The 15,239-nt window shown below is 40.4% G+C and overlaps 1 protein-coding gene across 2 annotated transcripts in view; it reads right to left on the bottom strand.

Moving 5' to 3' along the window:
* Positions 1-15,239, bottom strand: part of ssfa2 (sperm specific antigen 2) — a 34,007-nt gene that overhangs the window by 18,641 nt on the left and 127 nt on the right. The window contains exons 2-10 of one of the 2 annotated variants that reach the window (XM_022740541.1): positions 14,505-14,669; positions 12,712-12,754; positions 10,261-10,310; positions 9,963-10,016; positions 5,536-5,575; positions 5,178-5,273; positions 2,411-2,470; positions 2,162-2,309; positions 1,205-1,265 (exon numbers count right to left, since the gene is read on the bottom strand). In XM_022740541.1, the coding sequence (XP_022596262.1) occupies positions 1,205-1,265; positions 2,162-2,309; positions 2,411-2,470; positions 5,178-5,273; positions 5,536-5,575; positions 9,963-10,016; positions 10,261-10,310; positions 12,712-12,754; positions 14,505-14,669 (717 nt within the window). The remainder of the gene's footprint in view (positions 1-1,204; positions 1,266-2,161; positions 2,310-2,410; positions 2,471-5,177; positions 5,274-5,535; positions 5,576-9,962; positions 10,017-10,260; positions 10,311-12,711; positions 12,755-14,504; positions 14,670-15,239) is intronic. The other variant, XM_022740542.1, reaches the window with a different exon arrangement.

Raw genomic sequence — 15,239 nt, 5'->3', positions numbered from 1 at the left:
TGACAAATGCAAATGATGTAACTAAAGTGATAAGTGAACCATCTAGAAATGTTTCACCGTAGAAACATCAAGCTGCTGCTGTAAAGTAAGTTAAGCTGGAAAAGGTTGTCTTTTAAATCTATCTGCGGTGCATGTGGTGTTGTCAGGCCTTATTTCCTCCTCAGAAATGTTGACATGTGAGAAATGTATAGTAGGCTGTGTGAACTGATCAGGGTCAAGATTTTTCACGTGTATTTACTAAAGACAGCATTAGCAACTGGAAGTTAAAAGGTAAAAGCAGAAATGGAACAAACAGCAAAACAGAGGGGCCACAAATGGACTGAAAAAACCAAGAGAGCAGAGATACAAAGTCCAGTCAAAACCAATTAATGCTGTGTTTAAGTAAAAGTGTTAAGACCGCTTGGCTGACCGACACTCATTCACTGCCTTGTTTGTTTCAAACGAATGATGATCAGACTGGTTAAACAGCCAATGAGGTGTAAAATCAAACTTTTGCAGACCTGATGTACTTTCAGCTACGGAGTGATTCATCTTCTCACACACAGAGGATCCTTGGTTAAGTCCTTTTTTATAGCACCAAAGCAGTTAAACTGTCAAGAAGAAGAGAATCAGCCGTGTGTGTGTGTGTGTGTGTGTGTGTATGTGTGTGTGTGTGTGAGTGCGTGTGTGTGTGTGTGTATGTGTCTGTGTGTGTGTGTGTGTGTTTAATTACAGAGCCCATACCTTCATGCAAACGAAGGTTAAAAAACAAAGAGGCCAGGATGTTAGCAGAGCAGCTCTCTCTGTCCGTGTGTGTGTGTGTGTGTGTGTGTGTGTGTGCGCGCGTGGTGTGTGTGTGTGCTGTAAGTGTGTGTGAGTCTGGGACAAACAGATCTTTGTCCTTGCCGGCAGTGTTGTCCAGGCAATTGGCAGAACAGCTAATATGGCTGAAGGACCCCACAAAGCACCACAATAATACTGGGAACAGGCAACACACACACACAGTCTTTGAACTTCACTTCCTCTATCTACAGTTGCAGGACGTGAACCTCCGAGCCTCTCATCACTAACATGGTTAACCCTCCACCTGCAGTACAGAGGTGTTCGGACATTGTCACCCTTCTGAAACTGACTGCAGTACAACACACTGTTGAGGATGCAGACAGTAGAGTCATAAACACTAGAACGGATGCCAGAGTAATGCAGACTTTGTGGAGGTACATACTTGTCAGAGCGTAGTTGGGGTTCTCCAGTTCCATGCGCTGCAGCTGGGCTCCCAGATAGACCTGCAGGTCAGCCACAGGAAGTGATGTCATTATAAAACAGTATCAGTGATTAATTGCACTGATAAGTCAGGCAGCAGACTCCAAAAAAGTAAATCTGGTCTGTTCTCACAGGTGAAATTTATGACCATTTATGACCAAAAATGTGTTTCTCCACAGCAAAGGCAAAACTAACACCTTGACAGATTCTCGAAGGGAGTTTGTTGGTTTTTAGCCGTGCTAGTGCTGGTCCACAACTTTGGTCCAGATATTTAAACACCTACTGAATGGATTGTCATGGAGTTTTGTAGAGGCGTTTATGGTCCCCAGAGGATGAATCTTAACGACTTTCATGGTTCTCGGACTTATCTTGTAGCACCACATGCAGGTCAAAGTTTTCACTTATCCACTGAAATATCTACACATCTACAGGATGGATTAGCACAAAGTTTTGTACGGATATTCATGGGTCCCAGAGGATGAATCCTAATGACTTTGGTGATCCTGTGAGGTTTACTCTACCACCGCCATGAGTTATACATCTGTGTTTTTTTGTGATATGTCTACAACATTTCCTTGTCATGAAATTTGCTGTTGGGTGACTCTTCATCTAGCGCCATCATAAGGTCCAACTTTTCAATACTGTACTTCAGTTTATGACCTTTATAAAATTCTCATTAGCCTCAGCTGTACTTTGTGTTTAGTGCTAATTATAGTTAATATTTAGTTTAGATAGTGAAATGGGACAGTGCAGTTGTGTAGGAGTGTGTTACAGTGTAAGATTGCTGTGCTAGAGTCACCGGGAGTTTACTGGTATTTGTGTTGCGGTCGTCTGCAGTTCAAAAAGCTTCAAAAAACACGCCACATTTGTTTTAATCTAAAGTTTGTTTCCACTGTTTTCACACTGCTGTTGTCGGTACCTTGATGTCAATGCCTCGCGCTGTGGAGGAGTTGTTGAAGAACCTGGAAGGAACCTTCGAGGCTAGGTCGGGTTCTTCTCGACCAAAACCAAGATTTAAGAGGATTTCCTCGGGGTCCTCCTCGTACAGGTCCAGCAGCTCTGACACACTGTGGACACACACACAGACAGTCTCTCAGTCAGTAAGCCAGTCAGCCGGCCACTTAGTTAGCTGGTGAGTTAGTCTGCTGGTTAGTTTAGTCAGTCTAACCACAGGGTAAGGAGGATCTCCTCTGGGTGCTCCTCTGACTGCTCCATCACCTCTGAAACACTACGAAAACACAGACAGGCAGTTAGTACTTCTCACACACAGCTTTCTGTTAGTGGGTTAGTCTGTTAGTGAGATAGTTCATTATTTAGTTAGTGAGCTAATGAGTAAGTGTGATGCCTCCGCCTCCCTGGAGATTGCAGCAATGCTTTGCCCTTCCCAAGCTCCTCAGCAGCCCCACCTAGAAAGGGTAAAGACCAGTAGAAACTTGACCAGCAGCAGGCAATCAGTCCCTCCAGGATCTTGAAAAGTTGTTTTTGTGATTATTGTGGCCAACAATGACCTAAAGTGGAGCTCATTTTGCAGCGGCTTTAGAAAAATGCAACCATTGTTGGTTATTTTGTCTTAAATTGCATTATTATTAAAATTGCTAGTTCCAGTGAGAGGGAAAATAAACTTATTGTATTTCTCTGGATTTCAGGAATGTCCTGTTTATGGGCTTTTTATGGGCTGGTAGCCACTAGCCTGCAGTTGGCTACCACTACCAGCCTCTGTAAGTAGTTTTTCTCCTGAACTGACTCAATAAGGTAAAACAATGCTACCTGTCATGTTATGTCACCAAAGGGCTCCATAAAACCATAAAAGTCTTTTAGGCGTTAGATCATCAATTGGAGAAGTCATGCCGCTGCGAAACACAGTCTGAGGGTAAATTAATGGAGTGGTGCCAATAAATGTATAAAAATGAGATCTGATCTGTAACACTGGCAAGCATTATTTGAGTTTGACCATTTTTATGTGGAAGAATTGTGTGGTTTTAAAAACATTGCAATTTGTCAAACAAAGTGCAGGGACTCATTTGCATAAATTCTTGTGATAACAAGACCAGAGATTCCTGGAGGGACTGCATGATGAAACCTGGGTTTGCATTCAGTGCTGTCAAGATAAAGGACAACTTGTTTTACTGGGAAAAAAGTGGTGCAGTGAAGATCATGTACAGTATAACATAACTGCAACGAGTGGCTACTGCAGCAGTGAATAATTTCAGCTGTTTGTCCCTGTCCACTGACAGTGAAGGATGAGATGTATATTCAAGGACAGAGTCACAATTTTTCATGTCTAACTTAAAATAATATGAATCTATATGAATATTGAAACAGTTTGTTCTTGCCATAATCTTTCCTCTTGTTCAAACTGGTAATTAAAAACATGGACTGGATTCAAAAGTTTTTCTGACGCTTACATTAGGCTCCAGTTGGCTGAGTCAGACAAGTAAAGGGGATATCTTCCCAAATAAGTCAGTGTTTCCCTGTTGAGCTGCAGTGAAGCCACAGATTGGCTTCAGATAAACTTATGAATACCTTTTTGCACAGAAGTAGGACTGTGGATTGTATCATCCCTCACTTACAGTGAAAGCACATTAGGAAGGGATATTATAATGGTCAGTGTGAACAGAAGGAGCAATTACAGCCAGCAAGAACTGTTTCGATGTTGATATGGGCACCTGAACATTGTTTTAAGACAGACTTGAATAACTGTGAACACATCCTTCAACGGAGCTGAAGTGGCTCCCTGAGGGACTGATGTCTGTGTTTTTATACGTCACTGCTCTGTTGGCTTTTTCATCCTGACACACACAGAAACAAACCTCTCAAACCTTGTATCAACAACATACAACAGAGGATGGATTACCCATGATGCACCACCCACAGCCCATTATGAACCATTACGCACACACATTCACCTCCAACTGCTGGAGCACTGCCCAAACCCTGGCACCCATAGCCACACCCTCTGCCCACCCACTCCCGATGAATCATCCTCCCAAAACAGTAATATCCACCACAAACAGTTAGTTCAACTTTAAATCCAAACACAAATTACAAATTACACATAATAAATAAATCCTGCTAGTTTGTTGACCCGCACCTACTTCAATGATGTAGAAATTTCTGATAGAGCAGTGACACTGTGAGCTGTTGTTATTATTCAAACCAATCAAAGGAGCCCTGAGACAAGTCTTTACTGTTGTAGGAAATGTACAGTAAGAAAGTAGCTTCAGTTAGCCACTGAGAACATTTCAGCCAGACACTAACAACAACTGCTCAAACCAACTGTGTTAACATCTTTATATCCTACATACTCTTATGTGAGTGGGTCCCAATGTTTTTTGCTTGTGACATTTTAAAATTAAGTATTGTGTATTTGTGACTATAGCCCAACCCATACTGGACTTTTAAGGACCAAACAAATGTCACACATAAAAATACAAAAAAAAAAAAAAAAAAAAAAAAAAAAAAAAAAAAAAAAAAAAATCAGACAACAAACTTTTTTTGAGTAAATAATTTTAAAAACATAGTTTGATTTTATGAAAATCTTACAGATCATAAGTTATCTTCCTGCTCAGATTGATTAATTTTCAGGACCCGAGGAGGTGGCAACTATCTGTCAAATTACAAGAAAACATTTTTCTAAAGAAAATTAGAAAAAAATATTGTAATTTTGTGCAAATTAATTATTACTTTATTTTACTTTCTTTAATCATCTTCGGACCCCTTGGTGAAGAACCACTGCTCTACATCCACGTGCCCAAATAACAACACCTCTGGTTGCTTTTTAGTCGGCTACAAACGACTTCTCTGTTTTGTCATTCAATTGGTTTGAAGCTTAATAACAGCCCTCGGTGTCTACGCTCCTCTCTACCTGAGATCACTGGGTCACTTCCTGCAGAAACCTCCATGAGTCTGACTGAAGACCAGAGATGTGAACTGACCTGGACACTGTGCTGCTCTTCCCAGATCCTGTGGAGTTCATACTTCTTCCTCTCTCTTTATACTGACACCTCTTCTGATCCGCCGCAAGACCAAAACTACACATAACACATTAACATGCACATACACAGGACATTAACACATACACACAGGGTAGAGAGAGGATAAACTGATTTATCAACCGTGTGGAACTTCATTTAATTAATCTAAGGGCCGCTGGATTATTCTTTAACATTTGGGTCATGTGATTAACTGCAAATTTGTCAGAAATTTGAAACTATTTTGGCACCTCGACCCTTTATTTTATGGCTGCGGTATTATAAAGGGAAGTGCAGAGAGAAAACATAAAAGTGGACTCACCAAGATTCAGTTTTATTGTTACTGGACAGAAGATGGTTGGCTGCAGAGAAAAACAAGAAAACCAAAATTACTCACATACCAAAAAAAAAAAACTTACTGTTGATCAGACTGAAGAAAATTGACAATAATCTGCGACTAAGAATCATTTTAATATTTATCTATCTGTCAATAATTTCTCTGATTAATTGATTTACCATTTAATTAAAAAATGTCAGAAAATAGTGGGAAATGTCCTGCTAACAAGTTTACTACTGAAACTAGTAACCAAACCCAGCATTAATTGTATGGCCAAGGGGTATCATTAGCTAACTTCATTCTTTTGTAGGGTTATGTATTACATACCCACATTACAAAAAAAAAAAAAAACCCTGATCACAACTACCACAACCACAAAACCTTAGTCATCATCCTCAAAGCCTTTTCTTTTGTAAAATCAAAAGTGAAGACATACAAGTATAAGCATTCAAACAGGGTTATGTCAGAACAAATAAACATGAAACATTTTTCCACATCACACTCATAACATCTGAAAAAAAGCCATGAACCATGAAGTGTTGAGGATGCTAACACTGGGATCTGTTTGTTTTAGCCTCAGTTTTTTCAGCCTGATATCATGTATGAAATGACAAAAGTGCATATTCAAGCCCCCTTTTTTTTTTTTTTACCAGATTCTTCACTTTAAACGAGCCACCTAGAAGCAAAAATCAGCTAAGAAACAGCATTTTCAACCAATTCACAGAGCAAATTTTTGCTTTTCTATAGCTATCTAGCTTTAACAGATACAACCTTATGTTTTAATGGTAAATCTGCTCTGACTTTGTAGGTAAAGCTGAGGCAGGTTAAGCTTCATTCTGTCAGAGAAGTGAAAGTCATCACCAACTGGAGGTGTGACAGTTATTTTCTTTTCCAGTTAATGAGAACTTGTTGAGACCTGTCGTCCTGACATTGTCTGTCTGAGTGTGTGTCTCTTTTTCTACTCCGTTTCAGCTGGATTTCTTAAACCTTCTTTGAATGTACAATGTTTTTTTCTCTGACAGACAGCGGCATTAAAGAAGACAAACATGGCGATGACATGCCGCCTTACACTAATTCACTCATTCACTTCCATCCCATCCACCCTCACCCTTTAATTTACTAATTCACTTCCATCTTATTCCCACATTAACACTTAAATCCCCGCCCATCCTGTCTTCACAACATTACAACCCATTAGGATCAGTTCATACATGACATTTCCAAAGAGGATAAAAGCCACTTCAGTCAAATCTCAAGATGACTCAACATTACTCTCAACACGATGAAGGCACGAAAGGTAAGAACATAATTACCTGAGGTGAGGTTTATGCAAACACAGGAAGTAGACAGAATTACTCAACTAAAGAGGCTGCTCAGGTTTTCAACAAATACAATACAATACTTAAAACTGTACCATTATCTTTTCATCCTGTGTCTTGTCCACATCAACACACAGCCAGTTAGCTCATTTTAATCATTAAACCCTATCACAAAATTTAGATACAGCAGGAATGTATAGCAACTTGAACAGAGACAATCAGATACAGTTTTAAATCACACTAAAAATCCCTAGACATTATTCTTGATCTTGACCTACAATATAAGATTACATGCATTCTTGTACACTTATTTTTCCTAACTCCCACCCAAATGTTTCTCTACTAATTTTGCTACGTGATCACTTACTTAAAGCTGCTTATCAGTATTCTTATTTTGAACATCTTATCATATTTCCACTTGTATGTCACAGTGACAAACCCACAGTTAATCATGATCCAACTCTGTAATTCCCCACACCTCTAAATCTACACTGTAGCGTCTTCACTCTCATCACTGTAGTTCAACAGGGACACGGTGATCAGCTGATCACCTCAATGTCAATTTAACAACCTGCCAGTACAATTTTTATTGATATAAATCCGGTCAGCTTTTTGGTCTGAATCACAGCAGCTGGTGAAGCACAGTAGGCTAACTGCAGTTATTTTAGCTTCAAGTTACTCACAAATGTGAACTGATACAATGAAGGATTCGAAAGGATTCAGATTTAGGTGGATTAACACCGGATTTGAACTTCAGCGTCTCTGCAGACTGATTCACAGCACCTGGCTAGACACTCTATATGTCAGTTGGATGACGGCGTGCTTTTATTCCAAAGAAGGATGTGGCGTAACATAGAAAACTAAAAACTGGAGATTGAATGAAGTTTGAACTTTGATGTATACCTGTGAATCAGCACTTTACTAATAGGGGTACATTTTTTCCTCCAGTATTTAATGACGAATTCATCTCTCATCCAGCTTCTTCAGCTCTAGTAACTGATGTGTACTGAAGACTAACTTGTAGAGACTTGGTGTGGAGCGTGACAAAGCTTTGTAACGGCGCTTGTACTGTTTATCAAGAAATGAACTAACTAAAACATTCAGGTTTGGGGGGGGGGGGGGGGGGGGGGGTGATTTTACTGAACGATAAAATTAACTGTTAATTAATCATCAATTTCTTAATTATCAATTGTTTTAGCACCACATTTAAGTGACAACAGAGGAGCAGTTGCTATGGCGTAAGTTTTTTATCAAATTAGACAACATTAGCTGTAACTACTGTATACTGTAGCTCCAGTGTAGAAACAGGGTGTTTCTGATCAGATCCACACAACCTCTGACCTCTCAGCCTCAACTCATTAGCATCTATTCAGTCCCTGATTCCAACAGCTGACCCTCAGACCACACACACACACACACACACACACACACACACACACACACACACACACACACACGCACGCACACACACGCACACACACACGCACACACACACGCACACGCACACACACACACACAGAGCCCCACAACATGTCAGTGTTCAGCACTTCAACATGAAGCCATTACAGTCTATTGTGCATTCAATAACAAATACACCCTCTTGCTTCAGAGCCATTAGTGCAGTATTCACCGCAGATCAGAGGAATGATGAAAACACACATACACACCATGAGGACAGTCAGTCACGCATTCACTGGGTTTCCACACCTCTGTGACTGTTTACTTTTCCTTCATAAAGAAACAGGACTGAGGAATGAAGATGGAGCAGTGAATCACACAATGTTCTGTTGATTTTTCTGACACTGTTGTGTTTGTAAGACATCAGGAGTTGTTTTAACAAAACATCTTCAGGTTAAAAGTTCATCAAAAGTTGAAGAGTTTGTAAAAACGTGTAGAAATAAGGGACGTGTCGATCCTAACTTTAAGATTGTATGATATTTTCTTTTGTTCAAAGAGTAATTCCTCAAGATTTTCAGTGCTAACACCAGCAGAGTTATAGGTAACCCGCAGATCTCCTAAAATCACAATCAGTCAGCTTCTGCACAAAATGTGTCAGAGTTATGAAAAAATAATGAACTTTTAAAAGCATATTATTATTAATCAAAGATTAATATCACCAGTGATTTTGGTTTGAACAACTTTTCACTACTGTGGCTGTGGAAAAATCTATATGTCAGCCATCTGTTAATCAATTATTAATATGATCATCTATCTATCTTGATGTAATTTGTCTCCTGCGCTTCTGTATATGAAGCAGCTTCACGTCATGAAACATCTTCTTTATTTTCATGAAGTGAAGCCTGGCAGCTGTTTCTCACATGGCATACTCTTCCAGTGCAATAAACATGCGTATATCCAACGCACCCTCTGCTCACTCCTTAGCTGACACTTGCTGCTGTTTTCAAAAGCCCCACCTCTATCCCAGCATTCACCTCAAAACTCTAGGTCTTATGCAACAGATGAATTCACACGACTATCTGAAGTCTCCTAAGCCATAGTCAAAGTCTGTCTTTGTGAAACTGGCACCTGTTCCTTTATGTATTTATTTTTTGCAGGTGAATTTGTTTATCTATATCTCAGAACAATGTATTGTCACATTGTTTATTTATGGAGATATAGGGGTTGTTTAGATGGTATTAAGTAATAAAAATCTGCAGACACCCTGCAGAGCTCCGCTACTGATTGACTGTTGACAACACAATTGACGATCACACTGGACTTCACTACCATTCAACACTTGCGCTGAAAGCATTGAGGGGGCGAGCAGACATGAGGGTTAAGACATAGTTTGTCACACTTCTCTATTTCCATTACAGTTAGGCTTTCGGTTAATGATTCGACTGACAACATGAAGTTAGAATCAGTGACTTCTTGACTAACGATTTAAATCATCGATATTTGGGTTCAAAATCAACTTTCTAATCTGACTGTGGGTAAAATGGAGAACTAGAGGATTTACCAAAATGTCAAAATGCTCCTTGAGTTGGTTGCATCAGTTAAAATACAGAATTAGTAGAACACAAGGGGAAACTGTTAACAATGAGCAGAAAAGTCTAATCTTGTTTGTATTGTGAGTTTTTTCTTGGTACTGACCTTCAGCTCCCAGTGAAAGGTCATCTTCAAAGCTGCAGCCGTTCCTCAGCGGTCCTGTTCTCACACAAACAGTGCACACACACACAAAGCAGTTAAGTTGTGAAATCTTTTCAGTAACATGTCCCCAGTAATATAGAGTAAGAGAAATTTCTCAACCAATTCTGACACGCCTGAGGTTAACTCGGCTTTAAAAATATGACGATTAGTCTCAAGTATTACTCATAAACTTCAGTGTCCTAACAGGCTGGTGTCCTCCCAATGTAATACACAAACAAAACGTATAGAAAATGTTGATTACCTCTGCTGGGAGAAGCACTCTGATCATCTAGGGAAGCTCCGAGGGGAGTCCTGGACATGGGACATTGTGACAGACAGAGATAGTTATACATCAACCCAAACCATAAACTGACTATTTAAAACATAAAGATCCAAAAGAGCGCTCTGTCAGTGAAGTCAGGTCCTGTTAGGACAAAGTATATGTGGTAAAAAAAACCAGCTGCATCAATAAGCATCGTGTCACACAATGCCTGTACCACACACCAGATATGCCACACATAAGAAGACAAGGGTACACAGTGGCCAGGATGTGTCAACTCGCAACAACGTGCGTCTTCCAGTAGCCAGTGAGTGGGTTTACGTAGAAAATATTCACCACCGGGGTTTCACCCTTATGCTTGTCTACTGTTGTCTACATCGGGCTAGCTGAAAAATGCCTTTAGCCCAACAGGTAAAGTGCCATCCTAACCAGGCAAGGCAAGCTAACAACAAACCTGGCTACACCATCTATCCCTCCTGATCAAGATGGGAGTAATAATCCATGTTTATCCTAGACTAATTCCTGATTCCTGATATAAACCAAACTATACCATCAAAGTCACCCATGAAACTAAGTATCCAAAAACACACTAGATCAGGCTTAAACCTTGTTGTAAGGAAAGACCCATCTATGCTATCACAACTTATCACAGCCTATTGTTGCTAAATTGTGGCTAAATGTTAGTCAGGTGACAGCCAATAATGCAAGGCTAACTTCCTGTTATCTACTGAAAAGGATGTGACGATATGTAGTGTACTAGGATAAAGCCTAGTTTGGGCTAAGATAACAATATCCCAGGCCAACTGCCTGTCAAACTACACCAAAGTATCTCAGGTTATCATTATTAACTATCTAAGCGCTAACTGCCTGTCGGGCTAAGGTTAAGTAACCCAGGGCTAACTGCCAGGCTAAGGCTTTCCCCCTCAGGCTAAGGCTAACTATCCCAGTGCTAACTCATGTTAGGTGAAGGATAACTATGCCAGAGCTAACTGCATATCAGGCTAAGTAACCAAGGATAACTGCATGGCAAGCTAAGGCTAATTGACCGCCATGGCTAACTATCCAAACGCTAACTGTCTGTGAGGCTAAGGCTGAGTTACCCAGGCTCACTGTCTGCCAGGCTTGGGCTAACTATCCCAGGCTAACGGAGAGTCAGACTAAGGCTGTCAAGCAAGGCTAAGACTAAGGTACTTTCCCAGTCCAACTCCTAGTCAGGCTAGGCTACTTATTGTAGTCTGCTACTGACCAGGCAAGACTAAATATCACACACTAAATCCTGTTCTTGTTACCTATCCCAGGAGCTCTACTGACCAGACAAGCTATCCCAGGCTAAGTAGCTGACAGGTCAGACTAGTTGACAGTAGCAGTAAGCTATCGAGTCTGAGCTGCGGTCTACAGCCGGACGCTGGGAACACTGAGCTGTTATACAACCTGCAGCTCTTATCAATGGGACAAACTTCATGCCACCATTCAACACACACACACACACACACACACACACACACACACACACGGTTGGTTGTGTAACAGTGCGCAGCCGCAGAGTTTACTAATCCTCCCACTTTCCACCAGCTGCCATGTTGGCCCCTGGCCTCTGTCTGGTGGCTGTTGCTATAGTAACCAGTGATTCTGATTCTGCTGGTCATGTTACCATAGTGATGTTGCCAAGGACACATCAGAACTGGAGGGTTGTGAGTGACAGTGGCTAATACTGTGTGTGTGTGTGATAACAGTGTTGACTCAGCAGGAGGAACCCCTCCTCTGTTTACCCTCCTTTCTTTTTTCTGCCTTCCTTTCCGTCTTCTGTCAGCTTCTTCCTTTCTTTATTTCTTCTCCTTCACTGCTCTATGTGCCCTATCTCTGGGCGTTGGTCTGCTTTGTGTGTGTGTGTGTGTGTGTGTGTGTGTGTGTGTGTGTGTTCTGTGTGTTGTATGTCTAGGCGTTGGCTGTGTGTTGGTTCTACATCAGCACCTGATAACACTGCTCCTAAATGCACACAACACTGGACACCAGGAAAACACATTGATAAACCAGTAAGCAAAAAAACCAGTTAGTCAGTCTGTCACACAACCAGTCAGTCCGGATTTGAAGGACCATACTGCCTGTTTTTCGTGAATTGCTATTTACACACATTCCTGCTGATCATCACTTAACCATCAGTCGTTTTTTTTAACTTATTTCCTTCTTACAGGGAATCACTGGTTTCAGTTCATTACTAAGAAAATCAACCAGCAGCAACTTGAAACTGGCTTAAGGGAAATAATCTGTCACTGTCAACATTTTGTCAGCTTTATTTAGATGTATCATCAAGTGCACATTGATCTGAAAAGTCTGCACTGCTTTAATATATATAATATGCAGTGGGCAGGTTAAAAGAGGACATTAAAAAACATTGGTACGGTCCTTTAATCAGGTGGTGAATGGATACTGTACCTGCATTCAATCAACCAGCTGGTGATGTTGTTAGAAACTTGCCCTGACAGACAGAGAGAGACAGATGATCATGTTAAAGTAATAAGCCAGCAGATGTTGTATGCAATAGTGATTACAACATGCTATAAAACTATTACATCAGTGCCAGTACATATCGCAGCTGATTAAAAACATGGTACCAAGCAGGTTGCAATTCCACCACAGTTTAGTTAATGACCCACATCCATGTCCTGTTCTTACTGCTGTGCCTGCAACTAATGAGCATTTTTTAATTATGAATCGATCTGTGATGTTATTTTTCAATATGTTGTTTGCAAAACATGAATTTCACAGTTTCACAGAGCGCTAGGTGACATTCTCAAATGTCCAGATTCGTCCCACCAACTGTCCTAAAATATAGTCTAAATGTGAATATGATAGAAAACAGGAAAGCAGCAGATCTTCACATTTGAAAGTTTGGTGTTTTGCTCAGTGAATGGCTAAAACAATTATTCAATAATCAAAGTGTCAAAAGCTGTTTTAAATTAAAGAAAGCTAATGGATAGTGGAGTTAAATTGACACAAAAATCATTGCAGTGAGAGTCACAAACATCTGAACCAATTTTCATGGCAATCCACTTAATAGAGGCATTTCACTCAAAACCACAAATGGGGAGACGCTAGAGGGAAAGTCCAGAAGGCTTACCACAATCGCCAGTATTCATCTTCTGGGCACCGGGAATATCTGTACCAAATTTCATGACACTCGATCCAATAGTTTGGACATATATGTATTTTATTTATTTTGATAAAAACAGGTTAATTAACAAATACAAAAGCCTATAATCAGAACAACATGATGGAATTAATACACTACTGTAAATATTTGTCTGCTTTCACTTCGCGTTGTGTAATGTTGTTAAGAGGAATACCACATCAATGTTGTGATATTAACAAATGTACATATAACTTGATATAAGAATTAATCTGTGCCGCCTAGCCATACCCTGCACACGTCCCTTCTTCAGCGGTATTGTAATTGTATTGCTCGAGAAGTTGAGGTTTTCCCATTCACGACAATCCAATCAGAGTTTTGTCAGAGCAGCATCTAGTGGACATTGGAGGAACTGCATCTCAGCACATTTCAGCATAAAGCCGTGTTTACATTCCAAGGGTACAACCTTGCACGTTGGTCGGCACAGTATTTACCCCGATGAAACTTCCAGGGACACTGTACTTAACAGCACCATCTTAGCTACAATGCTAATGTCGCTAATAGTAGATTTCTACGTTTCAGAGACTGAAACACTGGGTTTTTGAGGCCACGATATCTATACTTAAAGAGTTACAAAAATCTAATCAATATATCTACCAATATTTGTCTTGTGATGTACATAAACATACATTTTTTTGAAAAGGATCCTTTAAATTAAGTTATAAATAAACTGAGACCGAGACATGTACTGAATGGCAGATTTTCCAGCTGAAGATCTCTGGTGGACAAACTATGTAATGGAGACACTGTTTTTCGGTTGCCTCAAATACAATACACCATACAATTGGCCTTTCTGTCTGGCAATTTCATGTTACTTATTAGCTGACATATGGTGATACTGATATAATTGTGAGAAGATAAAAATGTCTGACAATAGGCCCTATTCAGCACTCAGCTAAGGATGCTGCTGGATGGCAGACAGATGCCAGTGAATATTGGATGCACATGTAATACAGGGTTAATGTGAAATATTTTGGGTTTTTTTTGAGAATATCCCCGGTTACAACACTGCTTTAGTGACAGTTCAGCTCAGTCTAACCTGGTTCCTCAGAGGGTCCCTGTGCATCCCCGTCTCTCTGGCTCTGTTGGGGCCCCTGAGAGCCACGGCGCTCTTGTTCTGATTTTTGCCAGATGGAGTCTTTGCTCTGGGCCCAGGCCCGGCGCCGCAGACAGGCTATGCTGCACTCTGACTCCTCTCTGGTGTCTGAGGATCAATCGAGCAAATAATCTGTCTGTCAGCCTGACAAGTGTGAAGTCATCAATCGGGTTTGGCAGGTATTCAAGCTGACAAACAGAAACTACAACTGATTCAAAGAAAAAACACAAAAGTGGAGCTGAGCGATCACACGCGTCAGTCTCCGCCCGCATATCTAGGTCAACTAACTGTTCTTTTCATCCACCAGTTTGATAAGGAGCGATAAAGACATGACTGAGCCAGCATTAATGACAATGTAAAATCACATTGTGTTTCAATACTGTATGCTCAAAGACACACAGTGGCAAGGTAAATCTGTGTGAGACTGTCACCTGAAGTTCACCTTTGATGAATTAGGACACATGAAAACAACAGCAAGCCAGAGTTTCACCTGTTTTTTTTCATACAACTGAATTGTCATTTAGTCAAGTTTGCATTCATACTATTATTACACATGCTGGATCTTTCAACCTTTCATTTGTTACTTTTAGCAAATTACTTCAGTGTATCCATTACATTTAGCCAACTATTTCAACTGCTAATCCATTAGTTTTAGGTAAAATTTAAGGTGTTTAAGTA

Source organism: Seriola dumerili, unplaced genomic scaffold (genome assembly GCF_002260705.1).
Source record: "Seriola dumerili isolate Sdu_G_001 unplaced genomic scaffold, Sdu_1.0 BDQW01000052.1, whole genome shotgun sequence".
NCBI classification, from domain to species: Eukaryota; Metazoa; Chordata; class Actinopteri; order Carangiformes; family Carangidae; genus Seriola; species Seriola dumerili.
Note: the sequence above shows the minus strand (reverse complement) of the source record. Positions and strands in the feature narration are given on the sequence as shown.